The sequence below is a fragment of the Protomyctophum parallelum genome (assembly GCF_964188405.1).
Source record: "Protomyctophum parallelum genome assembly, chromosome: 3".
Taxonomy (NCBI): domain Eukaryota; kingdom Metazoa; phylum Chordata; class Actinopteri; order Myctophiformes; family Myctophidae; genus Protomyctophum; species Protomyctophum parallelum.
The window spans coordinates 46633383-46648144 of NC_139698.1; the positions used below are offsets into that span (position 1 = coordinate 46633383).

Here is a 14762-nt window from a genome sequence, read left to right on the forward strand (position 1 = left end):
CTAAATCTAATTATTCAATTAAAAAACGCATCATCATTGACATAATCCATCTGCTAACTGAATGTAACCACCTGAATTCTTCCAAGCCTGGTCTCGATGCATGGGTAAACAAACAGCTACCAAACCATCCAAAGGGGAATCACCCTTTTTTTTGTACTTTTACGCAAGTACATTTTTAATTCCGGACTTTTCCTCCTGTATTTCCACATTGCAGTATTGATAATTCTACTTACAGTATGTAAGTAGAGTATGAGTATTTTTTTCAACCACTGGCGTTCAGTCCCTCATCCAAAGGAAAACCAAACTCTGTTTGAGCTCCCTATATGTATGTAACTAAGTGGATTCAAACCTTGGTCTTCCATGCAAAACGTTTCGTCGCTGTCGCGTGGAGACCCCATCAATTATGTCTAAAACCATTACTTTTCAGGAAATGGCAAAAAATAACCTGTTTTCCAATCACACGCTCGGTTCAATATAATACCCACAGACACACCACTTAACCACTTTCAAAATGTAGAGCAAATGTAGCCATGTGAGCATGTAGGTCTGCATGGGGGGGTAAAGGTTTAAAGTGCCTTTACACTATTTACCTATTGGGAGGGAGTGTGAAGGTGGCTTGTTAGATTTCGTTGCTGTCGGGAGGAAACCACCTAAATCCTTTTATGAGTTTTTAGATTTTTTTCTTTTTTTTGCATAAATCAGTGCTATTGAACACCCTTTACGTCTGTGTGTTGTTTCGAAAATATTGAACCAATGAAAAGTAGTAAAAAGGGCTTGGGACCAAACCTCTTAACTCCATTGGACCCTCGAACTGTCTGCTAAAACATCTAACTCCACCACATCTCCCCCTCTCATGGAAGTAATTGACAATATACAGTAAAGATACAACACCAACTTTGATTAGGCAGTATTGCATATTTCTAAAAATATATGTTTTTCTTCATTTCCTAGGAAAAAAATAATTTCCTGAAAAATTAACATTGTGGAGTTAAGTGGTTTCTTCCTGACAGCAGATATTTCCAATGTCATAATAACTTAATGTATTTCTCTTCTTTTAGTTCTGGCTTGCCTTTTAGCAGCCATTTAATTGCTGATGATGACAGTGCACTAATGAAAGCAGCAGCTGTATGGACTGCTGTGACAAGGTGTTAAGACAACATGCAACACACCAGATGTACTGTGGCTTGCCTTGCACTCAAAACTCTCAAACATCAGACGCAGGAGGATAGTTAAGCCACATTTGAGTAATAATGTATACTGCATGATATGCGAGCACTGTAATGTACAGACCAGGGTTCCTTAATTGAATCTTGATATTATTATTCAAACAGTTCAACAAACACAAATCTGTATAGGGTCCCTCCCTGGTGCAAAATCTTTTCAGATGGAGGGTCTTTGGGGGTCAACTTGGGGGTCCTTGACATGAAAAGGTTTGAGAACCACTGCATTCAGTGCATTGGCCAAGGCCCAAGGGTATTGATTCTGTGTGTATTACACGCATCAGTGCACCACAGGGTAGGGTGTCTAGAGCTTGGACTTCACAGTGAATACTCGATAAAATGTGCACAGCATCATAAGCACGTTATGTGACAACAACCTAAGTATTGGCCATAACAGAGTAGGAATCAATTAAATAATTTATTCTAGCACACATTCTTATCCAGAGCGACTTAAACTTTAGTCATACTGTCAAAGTATTATCTCTCTAAATGCAGTATGACTATACGTCCCTATACAAAGTCAAAGTGCAGTAACTATGAACAAATGTAATCAGAAAAATGGGTTTAAAGGTGTTCCAACTTAGTTGCTTTCCACCACTGATTTACAGTAGCATTTGAACAAGTAAAGTAAGTACCTAAATAACATAAATAGTAGTTATTGAAAAGGTACTGTGTCCATTTATTTTATCATAGGGGAGAGGGTTTAGGGCCGATTCATACTCCTATTTTACCGCTGTTTCGGCGCTGTAGTGCCAAAATGATTTCGGCTCGTCAAATGACGTCAAATTGTAGGCTCTACAGTGCCGAACTGACTTTTATTCTGCTCTAAAATAGGAGTATGAATCGGCCCTTAGACAGAGCGTATACAGTAGGTGAGTTACAATGTGACCAGACTAATGGAGGAACCAGAAACCTACAGTATGATTGGCATTTATAGGCTACTTTCTATAATAGGGTAGAACATCTCTTCATTCCTGTAGTGCCAACGGAAAAACCTTTTGACCGCCAACCGGTTTTAATCTTTGTTCAATTTGTTCGCCACATTTAATCGAACATAAACAAGCCGGCCAAGGAGTGAAGGGTCACATTAACCTTGACCTCCGGTCCGCCGCTCAGTGACTCATCGGCTCTAAAAGTCCCATCATGCAACAGCAGCACCATTTCCGTCAGGGTAGAGGTTGGGAGAGGGAGGGAAAGGGGGGGGGGGGTCTTTAACGTCGCCAACGATGATGATTGAGCTGCCAGACTGTTCCCCTGTCAGAGGCAGAAGTTTGGAAGGAAGGGGAATGCTTCAGGGGCTGCCGCCTCGCTCGGCTATTTATCACAGACAAGGCGTTCTGCTTTACGCTCAGGAGACTCCTCGACGGGCCCCTAATAAACGTTTAGAGCCGATGAAATATTCATGCAGAGTTAAATATGGATCCTGGAGCAGTCGCCGGGCATTAAACATAGTCAATACTGATCAGCGCTGACAGTCACCCCACTTCTCTCCTTTTTATATATTCCCCCAGCCCCTCTCTCCGGATTATTGTGGTCTCGCCTGTATAGCGTTGCAGTCAGTGCCATGAGGGAGGAATTACCCATGCAGAATGGCAGGGGAAGACAGCATGAGAGAGAGAGAGAGACCCCACCCCAATGCATGTTTATGATGAGCGAATGGAGCAGTTGGAGGTGTCAGCCTGTTTTTATCGATGTTAACTAACTAACCGTAAAACAGAGATCGCTACTCCGGTGGCAGAGGCTGTTTTTCTTCTCCAAAAGCTTGTGCAACAGCGAGTAGCTCGGATGAGATTGGACTCGACTCAAACATCACTTGTACACGCAAAGGTACACGCTCTCTCTCTCCATTTTACGTGTGTGTGTGTGTGTGTGTGGACCCAGATCCACACCCACGCGCACATTAACTCAATCCCCGTTCTGTTTTGCCAGTTACACCCAAATTATCTTGCACTACTCTGTCCATGATATCTCTCTTTTATTACACCAAAATCATCTTGCATTTACAGTAGCCCTCCTCCGCCAACTGTGTCCACTTTGTCACGGACAATGACACATCACCAGTGTGCAACAGGGTTCCACCGTGGGGCATCATCATCAGAGTGCGACAGAGAGTGTTTGACTTAATGAAGACCAGGGACCGGCTGCAGGCTGGTGTCCCACAGTGCAGTGCACTCATCTGGTGCAGGAAGTAAACAAATAATGCCAGAGGCCAGAACAGCCGGGGGACCGAGGGGCCGCAGGCGGCGAGAGGGAGGGAAGTCACGCCAGCGGCGGATCCTCGCGTCATAAGGCTTGAACATGCTATTGATCGACGGCTGGGCCAGGCGAAAGGGGGAGGGGAGGCGATTTTTTCCCGATGAATGCCGGCCTGCTGGCTTGCATAATCTGAATTGAGATGTTTGTTTGTGCTTTACTGGAGGGGTCTTGCGTTCAATTCCGCCTTTTTATAAGGTTCACTTCACACACATCCTGTGCGGAACGCTGATTGGCCTTTGTAAGGAATGCGGCGATCAATAGTGAACACGCAATCGATGGGAATCTATGATGAACGATGAATGTCAGGTCACGTATTGATAGAAATCTTCACTCCATTGCATTTCGAGAGAGAGAGAGAGAGAGAGAGAGAATGCATACAGTGGGGGGGGGGGGCTTGAAAAGAGAATAGACAAGAAATCATGCTCTGTGTGTGGGAAGAATGAGAAAAGGTGGGAGGGAAGTTGGATGGACGGGTGGGTGGTTAGTTCAAGGGGAGTGTCAAATGGATTTCATTAGAAATGAAATGGCAGTGTTGGAAATATATTCTCAAAGCGTCCTCGCCACTGATTCTAATTATAAGCAAGGCTGCCAAATGAATGGGGGCGCACTCGTTACCTCAATTACGCCACAGACACATTATTTGCAGCTTCCATTTAGAAAAGGAATACGCTTGCCAGGACACAATTGGGCAAATGTCTCATCAAATAGCGATGATGTTGTGAGAAAAGAAAAAGACCGTTGAAATGTTTTATTTTGTATTCTTTCTCTCTTCTCAAAGGCCTGATCCGGTTACAGGAGCTCATCAAGGCTCCATCTCGCTACAACATCCGGTTAAAGATCCGCCAGTTGCCGGCCGATACCAAGGATGCCAAGCCTCTCCTGAAGGAGATGAAGAGGGGTAAAGAGTTCCACATCATCTTCGACTGTGGCCACGAAATGGCTGCCGGGATCCTAAAGCAGGTATGTGTCGTGTGTGTAGCAGAGTTCCTCCGAGCTTCTGCATGTTGACCAAGAGCCCAACATCACCCTTGCCGGTGGATAGTTGATTGTGCAACTTGTCCGTTCTCCTCACAAGTCAAACGCCTCTTTTTCTTCGTAACAGCCATCGCTCGCGTGTGGTTAAATACATGGTTACAGAGGAAACTAGAGTGCAGGAAGTTGATGTCACACACAGCCATGACATTATCAGGGTCCTAATGTTAGTGAATGTGAATAAAATACAGACTTGTATTAGACTGTTTATCCCGTTTGAATGTGGGTTAATTTCAAAATTTACATCAGGCCCCTAGGTAGTACTAGTCCTGTGTGAATCGGGCTTTATAATTATAATAGCCTGCAGAAGTACAATAGCTGTTGTGCAAACATGGCACTTTGCCCACAGTGTACTGTATGTATACAATACTGTCACGGTATGAGACAGGTGTTGGACGGAAGTGCAGAACCACACAGGAAGGCAGGCAGATGACGTTTAATTTATTTACCAACACAGGACATACATGGGCTGGACACACCATAACATAAACTATACACTAGCAAGGAACTGAGGGTTTAAGTAGACACAGGGATAACAATACACAGGTGAACAGAACTAACAATCAACACTGGGATAGGCTGGGAGACTAACAGGACACAGGTGGAGAAAACTAGTAATCACAGGGAGGTGAGACAACACAGGAAACAGTAACTAGGGAAAACAGGAAACACTAGGACATGACTACATAATAAAAGTATACAACAGACAGATATCGAGACACAATACATTGTACTGTACCTGCACACAGTAAATGTGCGCAGTAAATAGTGCGTGTACGCAGTATACACAGTACGTGTACACACAGCACCCGTTCACAATACACAGTACTCCTCTGTGTCATAATTATGTAGCAGATCTTTGTGGCAGATCATTGAAAATAGAGTGACCCAATTGAACGACATTCGTATTCCTCCTGCTTCCAGGATTTATCAAACATTAAAGACAACATGATTCAGGCCCCGGCACTCCGTCCCTCTCCCAGGGTTCCTAATCAATGGCAGAGCGGTGGATAGCCGGGGGAAGGTCAAGGTCTCGTGTCATTAGTAATGTCAGAGAGAAATCCCGCTAATGAGAGGTAATGAAAGTCACCTCTCCTCCGCTCTGATATGCTCATTACTGTCACGTCACTCGTTTAGGGATTCTAACCACCTCTCAGCCCATTGTCAGACACTCAGTGGTGGAAAAGTAAAAGTACAGAAGTATTGGCATCAATACACGTATACTTAAAGTTCCGGTGAGCGATTGTTTTTGGTTAAAATTTGTGTTAAACAGCTCTACTGTATACTCTGATTGCTAGAGTGTAACAGGAATCTCGCTGTTTCTCTATAGCTCCTTATTAAACAGAAAATGCATTCTCACCTCAGGGTACCGATGTTAACCAATCGGGATAGATAATTGCAGATTAAACAAGGGAAATTGGAAGTGACGACACAAATAAATGAGCAGTACAATATTTGCCTCTGAGATGTAATGGTAACTTCTAGAACATTGGAAATAATCCAGTAAAGTTAAATATATATATAATAATAATAAAAAACTCACATTGTACTCAAGTACAGTAATTGAGTTAATTTCCACCCTTGCTTTAGGATAAAGCCAACCCCCATTCTACCCACACCAGAACAGAATCTACCTGACCTGTCAGTTAACGCACAAATAGATTGAGACCATTATGAGAACATTTTCTTCTTTGTAAAATGTAAATATTATATTTGCTCTTGGCGTATATATATTTCTGGTTATCCTCCTAATACTGCAATACAAAAATCTGTCTGTACGTACGTGTGTACGACTGTTATCCACATATCTCGAGAACCCACCAACTTCAAATTATCCACAAGCGTTCCACATCCCCACAGGGAGTGCAGTGCCCGCTGTCGAAGCGGTCGGATGTACGGTTGTCCAGAACCGCCACGAAAGGCCTCTGCCCGGGCTCTGGACAGGCCTCCTGCCCAGGCTCCATATACTGTATGGAGCTGGCCTGTTCTGACATCACAACACTCCATATTTGGGCATGCCTGACACAGAACTCCATATACAGGAATAAAGGGACACACAGAGACAGATACAGAAATTTCTATACGGGCATAAAAGGGACACAGGCAGATGGGTGGAACGGGTCCTCTGACACGGGTACAGCCGGTTGGGGCATGGATCTCCAAATTCCATCGTTACCGACTAGGCACCGGTCTAGTAATAATAATTGATTAATAATTTGAGTACCTCCACAAAATAGTGTGGGGCATCCATAGCTTAGTTAGTGGCTAGTATAGTGGATTAATATAGCTTAAGGTGGTAATCAGAAGGTAACCACTTGGCCCCTGGTATGCCCAGTATATTGATGTGTCATGACCATCTGAGCAGCAATCAGCTGGGTGAAGCTGAAACGGATTAATAAAGGTCTTGATTACAATGGAGGCGGGGGTGGGGGGGATGGGGGAGGGGGGAAATAAAACAAAATCATAAGAAAGAATAATTTATGATACTCCCTTAAGGTTTCATATTTGACTGTGTTTGGTCATGCCTAGCTTGTCAAGGGACCGGGCTTACGGCATGTGAGTCATCGCTGAATGGGTCGATGCGATTCCCCCTGATGGAACAACACTCTATAATCATAGCATACTGGAGGCCATTATTCAGCCCACCTGGACTCTTGGTATACCCGGGCGGACCAACAACCATTCCCTTCCTGCTTCCTTCCCCACCATTTAATCATCCACCCCATTTCCCCCCATTCGTCTCTAATCTATGAGTCATAGTGGCTTAATTAGCCAGCTGCAAGGCTCACCTGGCAGGTCCTAGTTGCCATGTGGCCAGTGGTGAAAAAAGTACAATTTCTTGTACTACCCGGGTAGGTAAAAAAATACAAAGTAGACATACTCTAGCTCTTACAAGTAAAAGTCCGTTCATCAAAATGTACTTAGTACAAAAGTATTGGCATCAAAATATACTAAAGTAAGTAAAAAATACTCATTATGCAGATTTCAGAATGTCCTATTTCACAAGGTCTAAAATTGATAAAACATCTTTTGAAAATAGCAGATCTACAAGCTCACAAGGTGTCACATTCAAATAGCCAAAGTTTAAATATGTCTGTAGTAACTTTTTCAAATAATTATTGTAGTAGAGCAAAAGTACAATATATGTCTCTGAGATAGTAGTGGAGTAGAAGTAAAGTAATTGGAAATACTCCAGTAAAGTAAAAGTACCTCAACATTCACATACTGTACTTAGTGACTTTCCACCACTGCCAATGTCACCATCGCGCAGCTTAAATAGGGGTGGCGCCCTGCCATTAGTGCCAAACACACTTCCTGTACAAAGAAGCTAAGGACGTGATCTGTGCCATATAGACGCCTGTGCTGTCCTCACCAAGCATGCACTTTGAGCTTGGCTAAACAGCCAGCTAAACTCTTGTCCACATAAGTACAGGCAGAGACAGTGTTGAATCCTTTTGATAATTATTTATGTAGAAAAGTGTAAAACTGTAAATAAAACAGAAATACAAAACAAGTGTCATTCTTACAGTATAATGCTTAATACAAGCAAGAATAACATACAGAAAATGTGTACATAAGAAGAATAAGTAATACACAAAAATCCCAACAGGGCTCTCTTAATAAGAGTATATTTTTATATACCAAAGAAACATAAACAACACAATACTAAAATGAGGAAATATTAGAGTAGCCATCAGAGGTAGTCAGTAATGACAGAGCAAATAAACACTATGCACATTTCAAATGTAGGTAAGTAAATAAGAAATAATATCCTGTCACAAGGTTAATAACATACAAAACAATAAGTATCACTTACAGATGATGCCTTTTTGAGGGCAAAACATGACAGATGGGACTGGATTGAGAACAGAACATAGCAAAATGCCACAATGTGCTGAAGTGAATGCAACTTCCTGTTTCCTGTTTGTCTGAGTGTCCTTCAACTGTTTTCCTCCAAAATAGGTTCCTACCTAACAGAAATTCCTAGGAATAACATTTGAACCACCACTAGGTGTCACAAAGTTCCAAAACACAACACTCCCCGCTTGGCATCTATAAAGATGCCACTACCAACTTCTCACTTATCTTGAACTTCATGCAACAGAGTGCAAGAGAAGACCAAGTCGTTTGTTCTTGCGATGCCTCTGACATCGCTCCCTTGTGGTGTTCTCTGCGAAAGGGTCCGACTCCAACCAGGAGTGCTGCCTGGATCCCACAGATAAATAGGACCACTGGCTAGTCACAATCATGCCATCAGATTCACTATAGTTGTCTACAGAGACAGTGTTTTTCTCCCCGCTGTCTTTTGTGACCTCATCCATGCTGAAGGCGTGCAATGCCGAGTCGCAGTGATGCTTGCGTCCTGTGTTATGGCTGGGTTGCCTTCGTTGCTGCAGTGGGGTCAGTGGTGGGGCAACTTGGTAGGGAACTTTCAACTTAGAGCACTCATCCTTCACTCCAACGTGGCTCTGAAAAGGTTTTAGGGAAGTGGTGTGTCCTTTTTCTATGATGCATGTCTTCATAGAGGTGACTGTGGAGGGGGCTTGTGTACTGCCTAGGCAATCGTCACCTATTATGACCCAGCCTAAATCAAGCTTCTGGGCGAACGGTGCATCGTCTGGGCCGTTGAGCTGTTCACGGACCTTGTGAACCCGCAATATGTCTCTGCCAAGTAGTAAAAGGATCTCTGACCTTTTGTCCAGGGGTGGGATCTTGTCTGCTATGGCCTTTAGATGACTGTGATGATACGCAACTTCCGGTGTGGGTATTTCTGTACGTTTGTTGGGAACTCCGTCACATTCGATTAGAGTAGGGAGTAAGAAAGACATTTTCTCATCTACTGACTCGACAATTAAACCATGAGCTCTTCGGCCAGATGTCTCCACTGTCCCTGTGCATGTCTTTAATGTGTATGGAGCTGGTTCTCCCTTGATATTGAACATGTTGAAGAACTCTGGTTTGACCAGAGACTTGTTGCTCTGGTCATCTAAGATGGCATACATCCTGCGGGTCTGTTGGTGATGTCCAGCTGGATAGACATTTACAAGACATATCTTGGAACATGATTTGCCACTGATCTTGTCACCGCATACCTGGGTACACTTTGAAGAGACTTCCGTGTCAGACGTTTCATCATTCTCCCCACCATGCTCTGTCGGGGAAAAGGGAGTGGGAGAAGAACGTGTTGCTGTCTGAAGGACTGGGCCTGGGTGGAGTGCTGTGAGATGCCTCTCACTCTTACATTCATCACATTGGATGGGAACGTGACAGTTCTTGGCTTGATGCTCTGTAGAAGAAATACAGCGGAAACAGATGAAATGTTCTCTGAGGAATGCCTTACGGTCATCTAGGACCATGTTCCTGAATGTTCTGCACCTTTTAAGGGGATGAGGTAGATTATGTAGGGGGCACTGTTTCCCTGGACCTTGTGTTATGTTGTCGTGTTGTGGACCCTCTGTCTCTTTCCCAGAAGGTGAGTTTGTGGCTGACACATTTGTGTCGTGGACTGAGACTGATCGCATTAATGGGTTAGTTACTGGTCTGTCTTTCTTTTGTGTGGCAGAGCTGAAATCCAAGTTGAAGCTTGGGTCGTTTCTGGCTTTAGCTTCTTTCACAATGAAATTCAAAAAGAAAGAGAAGGGTGGAAAACTGACAGAATTGTCTTGTTTGTATTTAGAGCCTACTGACATCCACCTCTCTTGCAGATTAAAAGGCAGTTTCTCAACGATTGGACCTACTCCTCTGGCTGTGTCAAGGTAAGATAGGCCGGGAAAGTTTTTATTATGCTTTGCCACCTCTAGTTCCAGCAGCAGGTCTCCCAGTTCACGGAGCTTTGGACCGTCTCTGCTCGATATTTTAGGGAAACTTTCAATCTTGGAGAAGAGTGCTCTTTCAATGGCCTCCGGAGATCCATACATCTCTTCTAGTCTCTCCCAGACTACATTGAGACCAACTGAAGGGCTTCCGATGTTGACCGATTTTATTCGCTGTGCGTGCTCACTAGACTCTCTTCCTAGCCATTTTACAAGCAGGTCCAATTCTTCAGCTGCTGCTAGGTCGAGACCAACTATGGTGTTGAGGAATGTTGATTTCCAGGCTAGGAAATGTTCTGGGAGATCATCAAATTTGGTAAGACCTGAAGACACAAGCTGACTTTTAGCAAGGAACTTTGCAAGGTCTGATGCGGCAGTGAAGTCACTTGAAACATTTGCACGACGATAAGATGACGAGCTGTCTTTCAACGGCATGGTGTCATGCTGCACCGACGTGATGTTGGGTCTGGGTTCTGCTGAACGGTTGTATTGTGGAACATAGTCTTCTTGACGAAGCTGTGTTGCTGAGAGACTATAATGAGGATTGACGTTTTCCCGACGAGGCTGTCCCGCTGAGTGACTATAGTTTTCCAGATGACGCTGTGCAACTGAGTAACTGTAGCCGTAGTTCTCCTGACGAGGCTGTGTCGCTGACTGACTGTAGCTGAAGTTCTCCAGACGAGGCTGTGCTGCTGACTGACTGTAGCTGTAGTTCTCCAGACGAGGTTGTGCTGCTGAGTGACTGTAGCTGTAGTTCTCCAGACGAAGCTGTGCTGCTAGCTGACTGTAGTCGTCCTGCTGACGCTGTGCTGCTGTGCGACTGTAGTCCTCCTGGCGAGACTGTGCTGCTAGCTGACTGTAGTCCTCCTGCTGTGCTGCTGTGCGACTGTAGTCCTCCTGGCGAGACTGTGCTGCTGAGCGACTGTAGTCCTCCTGGCGAGACTGTGCTGCTAGCTGGCTGTAGTCCTGCTGACGCTGTGCTGCTGTGCGACTGTAGTCCTCCTGGCGAGACTGTGCTGCTGAGCGACTGTAGTCCTGGCGAGACTGTGCTGCTAGCTGACTGTAGTCCTCCTGCTGACGCTGTGCTGCTGTGCGACTGTAGTCCTCCTGGCGAGACTGTGCTGCTGAGCGACTGTAGTCCTCCTGACGAGAATGTGCTGCTAGCTGACTGTAGTCCTCCTGCTGACGCTGTGCTGCTGTGCGACTGTAGTCCTCCTGCTGACGCTGTGCTGCTGAGCGACTGTTGTCCTCCTGCTGACGCTGTGCTGCTGAGCGACTGTTGTCCTCCTGCTGACGCTGTGCTGCTGAGCGACTGTTGTCCCCCTGGTGAGACTGTGCTGCTGAGCGACCGTTGTCCTCCTGGCAAGACTGTGCTGCTGAGCGACCGTTGTCCTCCTGGCAAGACTGTGCTGCTGAGCGACCGTTGTCCTCCTGGCGAGACTGTGCTGTTGAGCGACCGTTGTCCTCCTGGCGAGACTGTGCTGTTGAGCGACCGTTGTCCCCCTGGTGAGACTGTGCTGCAAGCTGACTGTAGTCCTCCTGGTGAGACTGTGCTGCTGAGCGACCGTTGTCCTCCTGGTGAGAATGTGCTGCTGAGCGACCGTTGTCCTCCTGGTGAGACTCCTTCTGTCTTACTATTCTCTCCATTTCTGTCTGCATGTTATTGTTCACAGAGTAGTGTAGCACATACTCACTTGTTCTTTGTCTTGAACTTCGTTGCAGAGACATAAACTCTACGTCAACTAATTCTCTTTCAGCTTGCAGCTCCACGCTTCCTACAGTCTCCTCCAGTACTTGAGCCTCGGCTATGGCAGCATCGGCTTCCATTTCTAGTTCCAAAGCATGTAGAGTTGCATCGAGGCGGGCCCTTTCTACTTTGATGTTAATTTCCCTCTGTGCATAAGCTGCTCTAGTTTGGGCTGCTTTTGCTTTGGCTTTAGCTCTTGCCACTGTAATGTCTGCATTTGAAATTAAAGATGTTCGTGAGGTTTTAATTGATGATCGGGCAGATTTCATTGATCCGCCCTCTATGTCATCGTCCCGTTCTGTAAAGTCTTGCTTAGTGTTCTCCATGACATCCATTAAATATTTTTTATTGCGTGTGCAGATTGTCAGTGTACCTTGATTGCTGTCATTTAGCAAACCTCTCGACTGTATGACGTGGCAATCAGAATCCAGTTGTCTTCTTCCTCCAAAACACGGCCATCTTTTTACTGTGCTGTCCTCACCAAGCATGCACTTTGAGCTTGGCTAAACAGCCAGCTAAACTCTTGTCCACATAAGTACAGGCAGAGACAGTGTTGAATCCTTTTGATAATTATTTATGTAGAAAAGTGTAAAACTGTAAATAAAACAGAAATACAAAACAAGTGTCATTCTTACAGTATAATGCTTAATACAAGCAAGAATAACATACAGAAAATGTGTACATAAGAAGAATAAGTAATACACAAAAATCCCAACAGGGCTCTCTTAATAAGAGTATATTTTTATATACCAAAGAAACATAAACAACACAATACTAAAATGAGGAAATATTAGAGTAGCCATCAGAGGTAGTCAGTAATGACAGAGCAAATAAACACTATGCACATTTCAAATGTAGGTAAGTAAATAAGAAATAATATCCTGTCACAAGGTTAATAACATACAAAACAATAAGTATCACTTACAGATGATGCCTTTTTGAGGGCAAAACATGACAGATGGGACTGGATTGAGAACAGAACATAGCAAAATGCCACAATGTGCTGAAGTGAATGCAACTTCCTGTTTCCTGTTTGTCTGAGTGTCCTTCAACTGTTTTCCTCCAAAATAGGTTCCTACCTAACAGAAATTCCTAGGAATAACATTTGAACCACCACTAGGTGTCACAAAGTTCCAAAACACAACAACGCCCTTGAAGCTCCAGATGGAGCCGGACGTTTGATGGAATGCATTGAAGTTAATGAGAGCCGGGTGGACAAGCTCATGAATATTCCCCAATATGCAGAGACCAAACTAAAGAGCACAGAGTGCATTGCTGTCTGGGCATGTATTGTGTGTTGTCACTGAAATAGTTTGACAGACAAAAATGATCTAAAATAGATCCACCAGTGTTTAGAGATATTAGGTCAGCAAATAATAATTAAAAAGCGGCTTAAGTGATTAAAGAGCCTAATAGTAGACTGACCTCCAAAGTAGACCTACTGATGTTTATTTTTCCTTCCTTTTAGTTTTTCCCAGACAGATGGTGTTGCAGTGTTCAGTTCAGAGTACAGTGATTGTCTGTTCTCAAGTTAGCAAACATGGATACCTCTCTGCAGGCAAGCAGGCAGGCAGGGCAACAGCACAGCAGAGAGAGAGAGAGAGAGAGAGAGAGAGAGAGAAAAAAAACAAAAAAAAACAGGAAGCCTTGTGTGATATGAGGCGAAACCCGGTGGGGAGCGTCAATCAGACAGCTGCGAGCCGAAGTGGCAAGGATTTTATCGTGACTCATGTCCCTTAATTAGCAGTGAGTTCCCTAAATGCACAAAGCTGTGGTTGGTATAGGGACATTGCATGTTGCGTTTCTGGAAGATGGATCCACCTCACAGCTGTAGAATTATCCTTCATACGATGTAATGTAACCCAAAATGTTGCTTTGCTAGTCATGGTGAGAGATAGCTATATAGCTTATGAGAGAGAATGGGATAGATGGATGAATGTACAGTGTGTGTATATGGATGCATGTATATATGGATGCATGCACGCACACTTCCATCTGCATTGCATTCATAAAGTAAATTAATCTTCTCTCCATCTCTGCTTGCATCTTTGACTTTCCTAGGTTCGATTTTTTATACCTTGCCATATTATTGCTGTATTACATGCATATACAAAAGATCAGCTATTTCCAGCATAAATTATAATGGAGAATGCATCTCTCTCTCTTTCTCTCTCTCTCTCTCTCTCTCTCTCTCTCTCTCCCTCCCCCTCCCCCTCTCCCTCCCCCTCCCCCTCTCCCTCTCCCTCTCTCTCCTCTCTCTCTCTCTCTCTCTCTCTCTCTCTCTCTCTCTCTCTCTCTCTCTCTCTCTCTCTCTCTCTCTCTCTCTCTCTCTCTCTCTCTCTCTCTCTCTCTCTCTCTCTCTCTCTCTCTCTCTCTCTCTCTCTCTCTCTCTCTCTCACACACACACTATGTATCCTTCACACACAGGCTCTTGCCATGGGGATGATGACAGAATATTACCACTACATCTTCACTACACTGGTAAGTATAGAGAAGCTGCATTGTGTTCATAGACATCAGGTCTACATCAGAGCTTTACTCATTTTTGCCATAAAAATACACTTCAATTATATTATATCATCTCTGTTGGACCTATTATGTCCAAAACTGTTTCAGGATTCTGACCTCCACACGGCACACCATCAGCACACCTGATGATAGCCACTACTAGACAATGCTCGTTATTCCTTCAGA

The 14762-nt window shown here is 44.3% G+C and overlaps 1 protein-coding gene across 1 annotated transcript in view; it reads left to right on the plus strand.

Moving 5' to 3' along the window:
* The window catches only part of LOC310855490 (glutamate receptor ionotropic, kainate 2), a 174016-nt gene that overhangs the window by 59377 nt on the left and 99877 nt on the right, over positions 1 to 14762 (plus strand). The window contains exons 4-5 of the mRNA XM_083760510.1: positions 4255 to 4436; positions 14496 to 14549. Of these exons, the coding sequence (XP_083616636.1) occupies positions 4255 to 4436; positions 14496 to 14549 (236 nt within the window). The remainder of the gene's footprint in view (positions 1 to 4254; positions 4437 to 14495; positions 14550 to 14762) is intronic.